The 15,781-nt window shown below is 42.1% G+C and overlaps 1 protein-coding gene across 11 annotated transcripts in view; it reads left to right on the forward strand.

Moving 5' to 3' along the window:
• The window catches only part of LOC307037756 (serine/threonine-protein kinase WNK2), a 42,805-nt gene that overhangs the window by 2,233 nt on the left and 24,791 nt on the right, over positions 1 to 15,781 (forward strand). For all 11 annotated transcript variants that reach the window (XM_079678825.1, XM_079678826.1, XM_079678827.1 and 8 more), the window contains exons 3-6: positions 12,736 to 12,908; positions 13,122 to 13,342; positions 13,436 to 13,593; positions 15,151 to 15,239. In XM_079678825.1, coding sequence (XP_079534951.1) covers positions 12,736 to 12,908; positions 13,122 to 13,342; positions 13,436 to 13,593; positions 15,151 to 15,239 — 641 coding nt within the window. The remainder of the gene's footprint in view (positions 1 to 12,735; positions 12,909 to 13,121; positions 13,343 to 13,435; positions 13,594 to 15,150; positions 15,240 to 15,781) is intronic.

The following is a 15,781-nucleotide window of genomic DNA, read 5'->3' on the forward strand; positions in this document are numbered from 1 at the left end:
ATGGGTTACCACTAAAGTTTAAATGGTTTACACAGGGAAAGTGATTGACAAGCATTAGCTGCTGACGTGGGGATGCATATCACCACTGAAGTTGAGTGATCAGCAGTTTAGCAAATGCACAAGGCGTGTCTCTCTACCTTGTCTTATGTTACACAGACACAAGAAAATCACCAGCTTAGTCTAGCAAAAGCTATTAACTAATTATCTCCCGTTTTTTGGAGAATGCAGTGGAGATTTCCTACCTCTCTCTCCCAGGAGGCTTAAGGGGGACTACAGTAGGCATGACTGGCCCCCTTAAAGAAAGAAAACGTCTTCTTTAATTAGTTCTTTCACCGTTCTGATTAAAATGGTTAAGGATTCATTTCCAACAGTTCAACCCATCCTTCATTTGTATTCTAGTGATTTGCTCAGCTGTAAGAGCACTGGTGAAGTTATTGAAGTGGACAGGGCTGGACAATGGTTGTCTTCCTCCGTGTTTTTCTCTGCCTCCCCCTGTGCAACAGGAGTTAGGCAGACAGACAGGAAGCAGCTAAAGTGCGCTGTAGCATGCTGTGAACAGTGTGGCGGTCCTGTGGCCTCCGTGAATACTAATTCCTATGATTCTGAAAACCTCTGGGACTTAAGAATGCATTGAAAGAACTTAAACTGCTTTTGTAAGGCAGTGACGCACCTCATCCCTGGTGAGGACTTTGAAGATAACATTGGCTAGGAATGAGTAAAGATACAGCAGTGCTGACTCTGACAGACATGATGACTTCACGTGGGTGATGTCATGCAGACTGATTGTAGCAGTGAGCAATCCCAGATCTCCCCCAACTTGATAACACTGAGCTGCAAGCGGATGATAGGATGTGAAGCAGGAAGCAATTTACTATATATTTTATTCTCCCCTAGTGTCACATTCAAACTCCCTCTAGCAGACACTCAATAATAGATTTTAATCACACCAGAAATGTTCCTTTGTCACAATCAGGGTTCTCATTTAGTAGCTGTTTCATATGTTGTAGCTTTAAGCCCACAGTCTTCCATTAAAACGGTTTGATAAGCAAAACCCTGTGCTGACCTGATCAATCTGTGTCAAAGTGCGCTCTGGTTCTTTAGCTTACTGAGAAGTCCTTGTGATCTTACGTGAATTAATCCCGCCTTTTATAAAACTAACAATTAATCTACTAGAGTGGTGGTGAAAAAGGTCAGACTACTAAAGTGTGGCAGATCTGTAAACGTGAAACTTAATAGGTGCACATTTGAGTGCTTATCTAAGATATTTTCTTTATTGGGTATTGACATATGTTATCTATTACAGCTGCAACCATTTGTTGATTAACAAAACATCTAGTAACGGAAAAAGAATTAGCAAATATTTTGATAATTGAACATGCTGCTAAAATAATTGATAATACAAATGAAAGTAAGACCTACTTCAGATGTTTCGTTTGTTGAACAGAGTCCTTCTAAAACTGAAAATGTACTGTTTGCTTTCATTAAAGACCAAGAAAACCACAAATATTCACATTTGAAAATCAAGAAATAGTCAATTTCATTAAAAATGACACAAAGAATTAAATCAAATCAAGTTTTATTTATATAGCACATTTTTAAAACAATTTTTGGTCGAGCCAAAGTGCTGTACATGCAATACAAACACTTTACTACAATAGCAAACAGAAGACAACAAATTACAACAGCAAAAATAAAAATCACATACAGGGAAATGTCAGGAGTCGTGCTAAATGATTATCAAATTGACAGAAGATTAGTCAACTTATCATTTTAGCTTTAGTCCTTATGGATATTTCAATAATGCTGCTGTTGTTCACAAAGCCACAATCACATTTTAAGTTAAGCCTTTTTGGACAAAGTTGCCTTTTTGTCAGATGGTGAGCACCAAACGTATCCTTTATCTGAGTAGGTGTACTAAGCTCAGCCAGCGGATTCGTTGTTAGCGAGTGATTAAATGCTTTATTGACTTTCTTAAAGATAAATGTTCATGTTGTAGCGTTGGTGGGACCTACCAGCATGCTTTATATTGTTTTGAGTCACTTAAGAGTCACTTTAAAGCCTGATGGTCCAATTCAAAACCCACGCTGACCACAATAACAACAGATCTTCTCTGTCATGTTCAACAGCACGGTGCAAGGCAGAACAGGTATCAACTAGTCTTAAGACTGCACCCAAAGACTTTAAAGTAAAGATTGTATGCCTGTGTTGGGATTGTTTACTCTTCAGTGTTGCATGCAGACAATGCCAGCTTTACCCAGCTCAGTGAACTGTGGTAGAAGACAGAGGGGCTCTGTGGAAGATGTGGAGCAGGAGATATGACTCCGTGATTTTCCACAGTGTTTCCTCCTTCCAGTGGTCACATGGCTTTCTTGCCCAGAAATGTTAATCTGGTTCTATGTTTATTCGTTCTCTCTCTTTCCTTCTCTCTCTCTTTTTCTATCTCCAAACCCCCCCTGCCCCTTTCCTCCCTCTCCCAGCTCCCCCACATTTATGTTTCTGTGCCAGACTGCCGGCATAACACAGATGGTCCTAGCTCAGGCAAGGATGTTCATCGGAGAGAAAGACTCCTGTTGTGAGTTTCTCATTGTTGTGAAGAAGCACTTCTTGTGTTTCTGTTTGCCTTGTCTCATTTTATCATTGCGCACTGGAATTTATTTTGTAAACCCTGGAAACGTCCCCTTTCGGCCAATTGTGGCTCTGTGTATAGATTCGTATCTCTGTGTTGAATGTTGTGCGCACACTCGCAGAAACAGTTTACTTTTGACTTCTTGCAGACCTGTCTGTGGCATTTGGCATTGAGCTTTTCTCTTGCAGATTATATCTGGCTGTCAGTGTGTGAATCCAGAGCTGGCAGTGACACTATAGCAGTGATATAAATCTGCCTGTCTCTCTGTGTTTACTGGAGATTTGGCATCCTTAAACCAAACGGACCTAGAAAGTGCCACCATGACCCACTGTCAATGCCTTGGTTCTCAACACTGGATTCTGCTGTCGTTGTAGATTAGAGTGAGTCATGTTATGAGGATGGATATGTGTTCCTGATCATAGTTTATGGCTGTTTCTTTGCAATATTATGTATAGCGATAACAAAAACTCCTTCTTGCCTGATCAAATGGCAAAAGTAAAACAAAGTTGCCGAACTTGCTGAAGTGGGTCATTGGTTACAGCTCATTTGGCATTGGGGCATAAAAGGAATGTGGCCTACAGTAAGGAAGCAAAGACGGAGAGACCCAGCGGCTGTTGCTAACAGCATCTTATCAGGCATGCTGGAGCTCCCTGTCACTCCGCCAGCTGAAGAGGGAAGGGGAGACAAGCCGGTTAGAGACACAGCATTGTGGCCTCTGGTAGAACTACAACAGGCATGTTGGAATGATGCTGGTTAGTAGTTAATGCAGTCTAGATTAAAGACAACAAAAACAGTTTTAAAAAGCTAACTTGTCTGTAACATGTAACTTTTGCCTTGTGTTTTGAGAAGTAAGAGTATATAGCATGAAGGTATGAGTAATTCGACCTCCTCCCTACATAAAGTAAGTCAACAATAAGAATATAGTTCAGAGTTGTCTTGTGTATTTTGTTCCAAATTGGCTTACTTTTGATCAGAAAATGGTGCGTTGTTGTCCTTTGGGAACACACACGCACACACAGAAGTTAGTGTTTTGAGAATTGGGGTGTTTTCATTTGGGGAAAGCTCTTCTCAGCTCTACAATGAAGAACCCACAGGGAAGAGCTGACTTGTAAAATCTTATCAAACTATTTGAAAGTCACTTTTTAGATGCTTGATAGAAAGAGCCTAAATATACAAAATCATACACCTTCCAGCACATCGCAGCATCCCTTTCTTCAAGCTCATAATGCTCGTCAGATGTTTTTTTCTGTATCTTTTAAGGCCACAGTTTGTATTATTGTTAAGCAAATCCCAGTCGTATGTTTCACTCATTTTTGATGAGGATCTATGCAAACCTTATGTTCCTATCTCAGTGCAACTTTGGCTGTGTTTGGTAATATGTTTCCATAATTGAGACTTTTTCTCAATGACCTCAATATATTACAGTAGGACTGAGACTAAGGATTATTTTCCTGACTGAATAACTTGGCAACATTTTTGAGCGATGAATTGAGTCCTTGTTGTTGCCGGATACATAACTGTCGGACAAATTCAAACAACATGTTTGGTTGTTCTTAAACAATAACTGGCTGACAAAAAAGTAGCAGATTACATTTCTGTCAATCGACTAATTGTTTCCGTTCTTCATTACCTTGTTTGTCAGTAATGCTCCAACAATCCAATGTCTTGTATCCCTGAGTGAATTGAGCTTGTTGTGCCTGCACTGCTGAGTCATCCTTATAGTAGTGTCTTTATTGATCACAGCAGATTCAGTGAACAACCTTCAGAGACACATCACCCCTCTAGATCTGACGAAGATTCAACTATTTGACCTTTGAACTCCCTCCTCCCTCTGCCAACAATACAAGCTGTCACAACAGCTTATTAGGACGTGTAATCCTTTTTGGTATTAAGAAAGGTTATTTGTAGGAATGAATGTGGAACACCTCTGTATCCTGTTATGGCCTCCAGCTTACTGTAGGCTCTGTGGTCTGAAGACAAGGGCAACTGTTAACACACACTTTAGTTGAACTCTGCATCACTTAACGTAATAATAAGCGGAGACAAATGGCCACACAGTAGCACATGTGTCTTGAATTGAATTGTAAGTTGTTACTCTAAGCAAATGTAAATCCTCTTATGTTCAAGGACTGTTGGATATATAAACAGAGTTTTGCTGTTTAGTTTTATTAATCATTTTTTAAATGATGAGGTTTGTGTGCCTGGGATATACATTGCATGCATTTAGGGGGACACAGTGTGCACGTTTCAGGTATGCATGTAGGGGGATACAGTGTGTACGTTTCAGGTATGCACGTTTCAGGTATGCATGTAGGGGGATACTGTGTGTACGTTTCAGGTATGCATTTAGGGGGACATAGTGTGCACGTTTCAGGTATGCATGTAGGGGGGGACACTGTGTACGTTTCAGGTATGCATGTAGGGGGATACAGTGTGTACGTTTCAGGTATGCATGTAGGGGGATACAGTGTGTACGTTTCAGGTATGCATGTAGGGAGATACTGTTTGCACGTTTCAGGTATGCATGTAGGGAGATACTGTGTGTACGTTTCAGGTATGCATGTAGGGGGATACAGTGTGTACGTTTCAGGTATGCATGTAGGGAGATACAGTGTGTACATTTCAGGTATGCATGTAGGGAGATACTGTGTGTACGTTTCAGGTATGCATGTAGGGAGATACTGTGTGTACGTTTCAGGTATGCATGTAGGGGGATACAGTGTGTACGTTTCAGGTATGCATGTAGGGAGATACTGTGTGTACGTTTCAGGTATGCATGTAGGGGGATACAGTGTGTACGTTTCAAGTATGCATGTAGGGGGACACAGTGTGTACGTTTCAGGTATGCATGTAGGGGGACACAGTGTGTACGTTTCAGGTATGCATGTAGGGGGACACTGTGTGTATGTTTCAGGTATGCATGTAGGGAGATACTGTGTGTACGTTTCAAGTATGCATGTAGGGGGACACAGTGTGTACGTTTCAGGTATGCATGTAGGGAGATACTGTGTGTACGTTTCAAGTATGCATGTAGGGGGACACAGTGTGTACGTTTCAGGTATGCATGTAGGGGGACACAGTGTGTACGTTTCAGGTATGCATGTAGGGGGATACAGTGTGTACGTTTCAGGTATGCATGTAGGGGGACACTGTGTGTACGTTTCAGGTATGCATGTAGGAGGACACTGTGTGTACGTTTCAGGTATGCATGTAGGGGGACACTGTGTGTACGTTTCAGGTATGCATGTAGGGGGGGACAGTGTGTACGTTTCAGGTATGCATGTAGGGGGACACAGTGTGTACGTTTCAGGTATGCATGTAGGGGAGGGACAGTGTGTACGTTTCAGGTATGCATGTAGGGGGGGACAGTTTGTACGTTTCAGGTATGCATGTAGGGGGACACAGTGTGTACGAGTGCATGCAGGGTTTCACTGGCTTACCTTCTGATCTTATATTTATGGAAAATACTCTAAAACAAATACGTTAATGCACACAACCCTAGATGGGAAGCTCATGCTGTTGTGTTGAATGAAATGTACATTTAAAATACCCCAAATGAGGAATCCTGAGTAAAATTCTAACTTTCTGAAGCGTATCATATTCATCTTTGCAGACAGTAATTCAAACCTTTGGTGGTTAAAGGATAGTAAGCAGTGATGTTGCATTGGGGTTCATATGTTTATGATATGTTTACCCTTTGGCAATAATGTAAGAAAAATAAGGGAGAAAAGACAAACGGTTGTTCTTCAGGTAGCTTTACAACTTGTACAGTACAACCAAAACTAAGTTTAGGACTCCAAAAATGTCAAATTGGTATGTATTGATTTGAAACTTAAAAGGAACACCATCTAGTGTGTTTCTTCAGTAGTACTTTGACCCTTCATCAGTGCTTCTTTTCTTCTGCAGCTGTGGTCCTTTATTCTGTCTACTTTCACATTTTTATATTACCTTATTAATAATGAGAATTCTGATTGTTTTGGCTAGAACTGCTAAGATGGCATATCCTGCTTCTGTGTTCCTTTTAGCTTTATGTTGTCGTTGTACCTAACGCAACCTTGAAGTGTTAGTTAAGGATCGCAGTGATGAATTAAACAAAGCATTTTGTAAATTGCTTTTATTATTGATGACCAGGACGAGTGATGCTAAAGGTGCCTCACACCCGAAGAAAGACGACTGCTTCTAAATTCTCCATTCAGGTTTTGCCTGGGTGTTGTTGAGTCTGGGTCGGAAGAATTCTGCTGATTCAAGGCCGTCTCTTTTACGTTGTGCCCGCACTCTGCAGCGACTGATAAAATGGAGTTTGGCTCGGGACATCTCTACTCCGTCCGCACCCCCCTCTGCTGTGACTCAGCTCCAAGCGTCATCATTGGTGATGTGTGAAAAGGGGAACACTGCCCCCCTGCACCCTCCACACTCTTACTATCCGGCCTGTAACAGTCCACGTTGGCTTCATTACGCTTTTAACATTTACATGGGCAATGAACACATTTGTGAATATTTGTTCTGAGGGCAGTGGGGGAACTTGCTCCCCCGGGTATCATAGCACCAAAGCTGTATTAGATACTTTGTGCTTTTTTACAATGGGCCTTAGGCTTTGTGTGACCTCTATGCATTGGTTGTTACTGTAGGTCTCTGAACAGGATTATTACAAAAGTTAAATGCATATGCGTATGTATACAAACATAAACTGCAGCACACTGCTACATAATTTACCTTGGTAACATTTCATTTACAAGCTTTTTTTGTCAATGTATTGATAGTAAATGAATTAACTAGCTTTAATAAAGTTCAACTGTAAATTATTTTTCAACTTATACTTTTTAGGATTCCGCAGCAAATTTGAGGGATTTCATGGAAAATAAAAGTATTAAAGGGACCACTGACACTGTACAACTAATATTGATATCAGCATTGGCCTCCAAACATCCAGCGTCATTCAGGCTGTAAACAAAGATTTGATCAGTCAGCAGTTTTCAGGGCTGTTGCATGAGAAGCATTAGTCCTTAAGGAGGCATGTGTGGAATCAGACTTTTTTGTTTCTTTATCTCTGTGTCAAAGAACTGTTTGTTTGTCAGATTACGCATTTAGTCTGTGTCCGGAAAGCGTATGGCTAATCCACATAACTCCCTGTCACAATTAGCCTGACACACATTACACACTCCAACACCTTTTGCAATCAACTTTCACTACGGACTACTTACAGTTAAGGTTAGGCATAAGTCCAAGTGTTTCATCATGCTGTTGTTTTCCTCTTTCCTTCCTGTTAACTAAGGGTGCTGTGGGTGTGGCCGTTTGTTTCAGTCATCCCCTCCTCTTAGCTTCTCCTAATTCCTTCCACCTTATTTTATTAAACTAAAACCCCCTGAAACACAAACGGCAGAAACAATCATTTAGCCATGTGCAGATGTATCCTCACAATACCTGTATATCTTGTCATCAAGTCAGTGTTCCTGTCATTCTGGCTCCTCTTTGACGAGCAGTAGTGATATGTATAGTTCCTCTTCTCTTAGCCTTACAGCATTCTCACCAGCTCTTCTTTATTGAAAATGTCATTCTGTGCCACCCTGTGTGCGAGTGTGCCAATTAGCACAGCTTAGGTGTGGCGTGTCTGCTTGTCTGGGTAACAGTGAAATAGAGAAAACAAAGTGACCGGTAAAGCTGTCGGCCAAAACTCTCCTGCAGTCACGCCTCCTGATGGGACACAATTCAACTGTGGGCATTGTGCTGGCTCATGGTTTGCCGCCCTGCACCAGCCTTTTGTTACGGCAGCAGAAGCACTGCAATAGTTATTTTGGGGATGGGTGCTGAGGGTGGCAGAGCAGCCAAGTCATTTAGCATACCTCCTTAAACTTGGCAACCTGGCTTCATGTGTCAGGATGCAGAATATCCGCATTGTTGACTTTTCTAAATAAGCTACGACCAAGACACAGCTTTTATGGTCGGTGTTTTGTATCATACTGACCTGCAGAAAAGAGATCAATAGCCGGATCAATTGTGTGTGTGTGTGTGTGTGTGTGTGTGTGTGTGTGTGTGTGTGTTGATTTGATTCCTGAGGTGAAATATTTTCTTTCATAATCTCCTTAGCCAAGTGTTGTCACACACATTGAGTACACTGGGTTCACCAGCTGTCTAGGTTTTATAGTTGAACTTGTTGATAAGTTGTTTAAATATACATCGCTGTCACACTATTGTTACTAAGCCCAAACGATGCTAATCTGCTCCTTATTAACTACGGTTCAATTTGAGGCCAGTTTATTGCGGGGAAAGCGGAAATTGTAATTACGACCAAAAGCTGTGAAACGGAGATGACACAGATTTTTCTTTTTTGAGCATGTCATTATGCAGCCTTAATTGGGACTAATGCGCTCCTAATACGTTTACTCAACCGGATGTGTATCTCACTGGTTGACTGATTTTAGCTAGGGGAATTGTGAGAATGAGAAGAACAATATGAACCAGAGTAGCCGGTGACTTGGGTCTTCTGCTTGGTCATTTTATATGCCAAAGCATTGTAATCCTGAGATTTCTTAAACATTTGACCCACACAGTTGACCATATGATTCTTCATATCATTTGTAAATTACAGCAACACTCAAACAGGGGAAAAAAACATTTTGTTATAGTTAAAAAGTGAGTATCTGCCAAACCCTCATAAAGGCCCATTCACACACGAGAGACTTATAAAACAAACTTGTAAAAATGGTTTTCCTTTTTCCCCATATTCCAGAATATTACAAGTGATTCATCAACTTGGATTCAAGTGTGCTATTTTATAATTTAGCAAATATGTTGTAGCTGTTTCATACCAGGATTCATTTCTGAGCTTATTTAATAGAAGTGGTTATTTTCCATATACCTGCTCTACTGGAATCTGTCCGTTCTTATGTGTAAGGCTAATGGGTTCATTAAGATCATTCACACCCTTCATTTGCAGTTATGTAATTTCCTATTATGGGATGAGAAAAATCCATTTTGATAAAGGTCATGACTCAACCTTTCTGCTCTTCTAAAACCATTTTGTGAGGTAACAGATGAAACTTATTTTTACAATTAAACTTCCTAGCTTCAGAATTGGTGTCTATAAAGTGACTCTTTTCAGTCTTCAAGCACTACCAGCATCTATCACTCACTGTGTTTTGTGCTCTTGAAACTGTCGGATGTTTCTGAGATTGAAGCTCCAGGGAGATGGCCTGCCTGACACTCTTTAGCCCGACAGCTCCCCCACTAGGCGCAGTCGAATTCTATTAATGGATAATCAATAGGAGACACTCATCCCGATATAGCCCCCTAAATTCCGGTAGCACTTGACAATTTATTTTTATTTTTATATCAAGCAAAAAATGCAATCACTGCAGGAAAAACTAGCTGTTTCATTCTGTTGTCTGTGAAGCATTGTTCTGACTCACCATCGTTTGTGATGTTGTTTGAGCTCAGCAGCTGTTTTCAGGCAGATATTCCAATGAAACGGTAAACTATTGAATATGCTTCTGGAGCCCTGCACTGTTGGGACTGTTTTCACATGAAGGATGCTCATGTTTGACAGATTCATGTTGTGCTGCTGCGTGTTTCACTCTGCTCTCAGCATGAGCCTGTTAGTCCAATAATCAAGGTGCATTAGCCATCCTGCCTATATTACAGACTAGATTCCAGGCTCCTTCAAAAGGGCCATGCTTTTTATGTATCAAATGGTAGCAAAGTTCCCCAATAGCACATCAGTTTTATTATCCAGCATGTTGCTCTTAGAAACTACAAATATTTCACAAGTGTCCAGATTAATTTGGGTAACTAAAAGTAAACTTTGCAAGGAATTTTACCGATAACGAAAAAGGGCCACTGTAAGACACCTGCAGCGATACCATCTACCCGCGCATACCGTGCATTCTGCAGCAAATATGGCCTCTGTTTAAGCCAAACTGAAACGGTGTACGTGCTTTGCTCTACCTAGAAAAGGCTCTTTGTCCTTAACTGGACTGCAGACAACATGTGACTTTAAAGCAGGAACTTGATTTGAACACATAGTTGTGCCATCACATGGTGTGTTAGCCTGCACAATTCCCAGAACTTGCATTTGAATCTATTACCTGGTCTGATCTGTGTATCTGAATGAAATGCAGAGTTGGGCTCTAATATAGTCCAGCTCAGCGCTGTATTGGGTGGCAGCCGAGTGGAGCACAGCTTCATAGATTGCTTCCTGCTAATGTCACAATCTATTCCCCTCTCCCTGCCTCCTGCTATGCTTTCTGTGCGTGTCTGTTTAATCTCGCCTGGGCGGCTCCACACTCTGCTGCAGCCGGCTGGGGCTACTTTAGTCATTGCAGATTTGATAAGATTATGAAAACATATATATACACACAAACACTAAATGATCTGTTTGCAGCGCTATTCTTTTGTCAAGTCTAATGTAATCTCGAGTCACGGTTGTTAAATGCTCACATTCCTTATAGTCACTATGCAGCAATTACAGACTCTCTTACCGATGCTTACATTCATATCCTATCTCTGGTAAGGGTCTCTTGAGAGTGACATTCTTCTGGTTGCTCCGTGTGCATATCTGTCTGTGCATCTCGTCATGCTGTGCACAACGCCTCTCAGCCTACATGTGGCGTCTGTTGAGAGGGAAAGCAGATATGAGAGAGCGATAAAGGTGTGTTTGGGGGAACACTCCGAGGTGGGGGTTATTTACGAATAGCAGCAGGATTCCCTAAAGATGAGAGCAGAACGGATGAGAGGAGGAGGGAGCATGAAAGATAAAACGGTATTGAGGGGAGATGAGGGGTGTGGCTCCTATGGGGGAGAGGGCTGCAGTGTGCTTCAAGCTGTCTCCTTCCTCCTCTTTGACCTGTAGTGCAGGTAAACTTCAGTCCATGTGCAACAAAGAGCACTCGGGGATAACCCAGCCCAACTTGGGCGGCCCGAGCCCTTCCCCGCTCAGCCCGCCTCAGTAGAAAAGGTTCTCCGCAGAACTGAATAATTCATGGGACTTTAGAAGGGTGCAGTGAAAATCCCCACCCCCCACTCACTTGCACACAAAACCTAATATGCCACATTCTCACACACGGCATGCTTTATCATCGCTTCCCTTCACTCCTCAACGCATTGTATCACAGCACGTTTTGTTCCCTTAATGATGTCTATGTTGTTCAGGCTGATTTTTTACATTTTGTTCTGCAGTTTCATCTCACAGAAAGTTGACTGTGGTTGAATAATTAAATAGATTAGATCTCGCTAGATTGTCTTTATCGCAACCTCCGTCGGTGCCGTCGGTCTATGAGAGGGGTGGGGTCGTGCTTCTGGTCCATGCTCAGTGCTGGAGTGCAGCGTGTGTCTGTTGCATAAGGCGTTGCTGGGGTAGTTTGGAAAAAAGGAAGCCGTGATAAATAACCCCGTGGCACTACCTAAAAGCAAGGTGCTGTCAGAGCAGGGTCAGCCTCACAGAGGACTGAGGAAGCGATTTATATGGATACTTACCGAAGACGTGTGTGCAGGGGCTGTTTGGTTATGGAGAAGGGAGTGGTTGGTGTACGGGGTGCAGGGACGGATTGCAGATCTGGGGGAAAGGGGGAGGGGGGGGGGGAGAAGGAGCAAAAGGTAGTAGAGGAGTGAGTGAGCAAGATGGGAGAGATCGATGATACGTAACCTTTAGCTGCAGTGTGTCCTGGGTGTGGCCACGTCAATGAGTGGATTCAATCTCCCCCACAGCTGCTCCTGTTGTCACCCACTCTCCACATCCGCTATGCTTCCCTGTGAGAACTGGTATTCAACATCCTTTCATTATTACACACAAAATGTTTAGGCTGAATCTATTTACGCCCTGAGAAATCAACTGATCTTGATTCTTCCCAAAAACACACACTGCTGTTATCAGCTATGATACACATATGGTCCAATTAGAGATGTGTACACGGCTCAAAGACTGACACTCACTGTCTTTCCCACTTTGCTGAAACATACTGGATGCCTGCATTTGAAATGTGCAGGGAAATTCCTCCGAGGGCACGGCCCACTCCATCTGCTTGTTCCTGTGAAGCAAACGTGCTATAATACGTTTCTTTTCATTCGTGCTTCATATTCATTACTTCTCTCTGCTGCATCTGTCCTCTTTCCTCTAGGATCGCAAGCTGTCTAAAGTGGAACGTCAGCGCTTCAAGGAGGAGGCAGAGATGTTGAAGGGTCTTCAACATCCTAACATCGTCCGTTTCTATGACTTTTGGGAGTGTCCCCTTAAAGGGAAGAAGTGCATTGTCTTAGTAACGGAGCTCATGACGTCAGGAACGCTCAAAACGTAAGCACTGGTGAAGGCCAATCCTTCAAAAAAGTGAAACATTCGGAATTCAATTTTGTCCTATACAGATTCTTACTCAGATTTCAGTGACATTTGTACGTGTACTATTTCTTCAGATTCTCCAAGAAAGGTCAGCCTATCTGTGTTTCACTGAAAGGCCATTTTGAAACTCATACGGTTGTCAGGTAATGTGTTTCCCTCTCCCCTCTACAGCTATCTGAAGCGTTTCAAGGTAATGAAGCCAAAGGTTCTGAGGAGCTGGTGCAGGCAGATCCTGAAAGGCCTTCACTTTCTCCACACCAGGACCCCTCCCATCATCCACAGGGACCTTAAATGTGACAACATTTTTATCACTGGACCTACAGGCTCGGTCAAAATAGGAGATTTAGGGCTGGCAACACTTAAGGCGGCTTCCTTTGCTAAGAGCGTCATAGGTAGGTGAAATAAGATGTAACTTGACAGACTAATGCTGCCTACAGTAAAAAAAAAAAAAAGTACACGACATGTGAACGATCCTCTCTCTTCAGGCACCCCAGAGTTCATGGCTCCGGAGATGTACGAGGAACACTACGATGAGGCTGTGGATGTGTACGCCTTCGGCATGTGTATGCTGGAGATGGCCACTTCAGAGTATCCCTACTCCGAGTGTCAGAATGCTGCTCAGATATACCGCAAAGTCACTAGTGTGAGTCCAGATACTGTACAGTGTCAGAAATAATGATTTGGGGAAATATTTGACTCTTATTCTTCACATAGCTGGTTAAGAAGCCCTTAATGATAATGATGAAGACGATGGAACCATGATAACCTTGTAAAGACCTGTGACACTATAAGGATAGTTTATTGGTATTTTTGTGTACAAACAACAGGACCTGCATCCATTGTTCATTACAACTTTTAACCAATACATGTATTTATTATTTATTTTAATATAAAGATAATTATTTGTTATATATATATATATGACAAAATGGTCACACATTTTCTCATTTTCATAGCATATGATAATAATATAATTGTGTTTCTAAAAATCAACGTATCCAGAGGTGTTCTAAAAGAGACCCTACTCAGTAGCTTGCATTTTGTAATAACTCAGGGTTGTCATGTTTCCAGAGTCTGTGAGAAATGACGTTGGAGATGGTTTAGCTGCGGCAGAACACAATTCTACGGTGTTTTATGTAAATGCAGAAATGCAGCAATTTGTCATAGAGTACATGATCTGCTCTGCCCTGTGTCTCGGGTGAATAACCTAATGAGCCATATGGAGTCACAGAGGGAGTCCAAATCTCCTTTTTAGATAAAGCCTAAAGGCTGTATTCCATTCCGTTTGAACAAGTATGTCTCAAGTATGCTAGCAAAACATACTGCAACTGTTTTTAGATAAGGGAGTGTCTAAAGTCATGATAGTATTGCTGATTTGATGTAGGGTATTGATTTTCCTCGCTTGAGACTTGCCAGTGTGGGAATCGGAGAGATGAATCTTTCACCTGCTGTTAAAGCACTGGAGGCCTGGATGCCTGTAGAAAAGGTTGGGCAGCATCAGTGCAGCTGTCTTCATACAGTTCTCTGGATTGTAACTGTATGCATAGAGTGGCCTGCAGGGACCACTGCAGGATATTAATAGCAGATTGATCAAAGAGAAGCCCTGATAGCTTTATACCACTCTCTGAGCATGTGCTTCATTAGAAGGAACTTACTTAAATGCAGAAAGTGTTGCATCTAATAACCTGTAGGATTACCAGAAATTCCACCATTTTTAAAAGTAGTTCAAAATATTACAACTTCAAATATTTGGAGTATGGAACTCAGGAAGGGCATGGAAATGTCTATAGAAACTTCTCAAACCACTTCTGCTGTCACGCTCCATCCACACTCAGGGTGTTTTGAAAAGTTAAAATGCCATAGCACCATTAATGCAGATTTGTTCTCATTGTAGTTCACAAACACTAAACTCACCAAGTTCATTTCTGCTATCATTTGATGCACATATTGATCTCAGATAAAGAGAGGTGATTTTCAAGATTTATTTGAATCCGTTTTTTCCAAATCAGTGCAATTGACTTGGATTCAGGCTGACCTCGGCTGCCGTGCTCTGTCACTGGTATGAGTGATAAAGATAAGATTTAGGGTGGAGCGTCCCATAAACATCTCACCCTTTTCCTTTATTGTTCTTTTTATGATATTACCACAACATCCTTCCATTGCGTGCCCTCAGCATCTGTTTATATTTCCCTTTTCTCAGGGAGTGAAGCCAGCCAGCTACAACAAGGTCATGGATCCTGAAATCAAGGAGATTATTGGGGAGTGTATCTGCCAAAAGAAAGAGGAGCGGTGAGTGCCCATCATTGTCCAGCCTCCAGCCACTCGAGCCAACAAGGTGCCTTCTCATCTTTCTCATGCCTTATCTCGCCTCCCCCGCTCCGCTGCCGTGGCGCTGACAGTCGGCCTCTCAGCTGCACTGCAGTCTCCCGCCGTATCTGCAGGGTGTCTTTCAATTTATGTTACATAATGAGTTTGTTTACAGAGGGGAAAAGAACCCTTAGTTAGCTTCCAGTGGCTTCTTTTATGAAAGCATGATTGGGTTCAGCGAGTTGCTCTGTCTCTGCACAAAAGGAAATCCACGTCCCTTTATGATCTATTCCCTTTGGGGAGTTCATCCACAAAAAACACTGGACGCTGCACTAGGTCAGGAATCAGAGGAGACTGTGAAGTCCACCGTAGACGGACAACTTTTGGACAAAATGTCCTCTCCATTAAAGGCAGCTCATTCTGGAATAGCCTCCCAACTGAGATACGGGATTGTCCCACTCTCAATAGTTTTTAAAGGACAACTTAAAGAATGGTTGAGCAACAAACAGACGTGTAATCACCGC

This window comes from Notothenia rossii (genome assembly GCF_949606895.1).
Source record: "Notothenia rossii genome assembly, chromosome: 4".
Taxonomy (NCBI): Eukaryota; Metazoa; Chordata; class Actinopteri; order Perciformes; family Nototheniidae; genus Notothenia; species Notothenia rossii.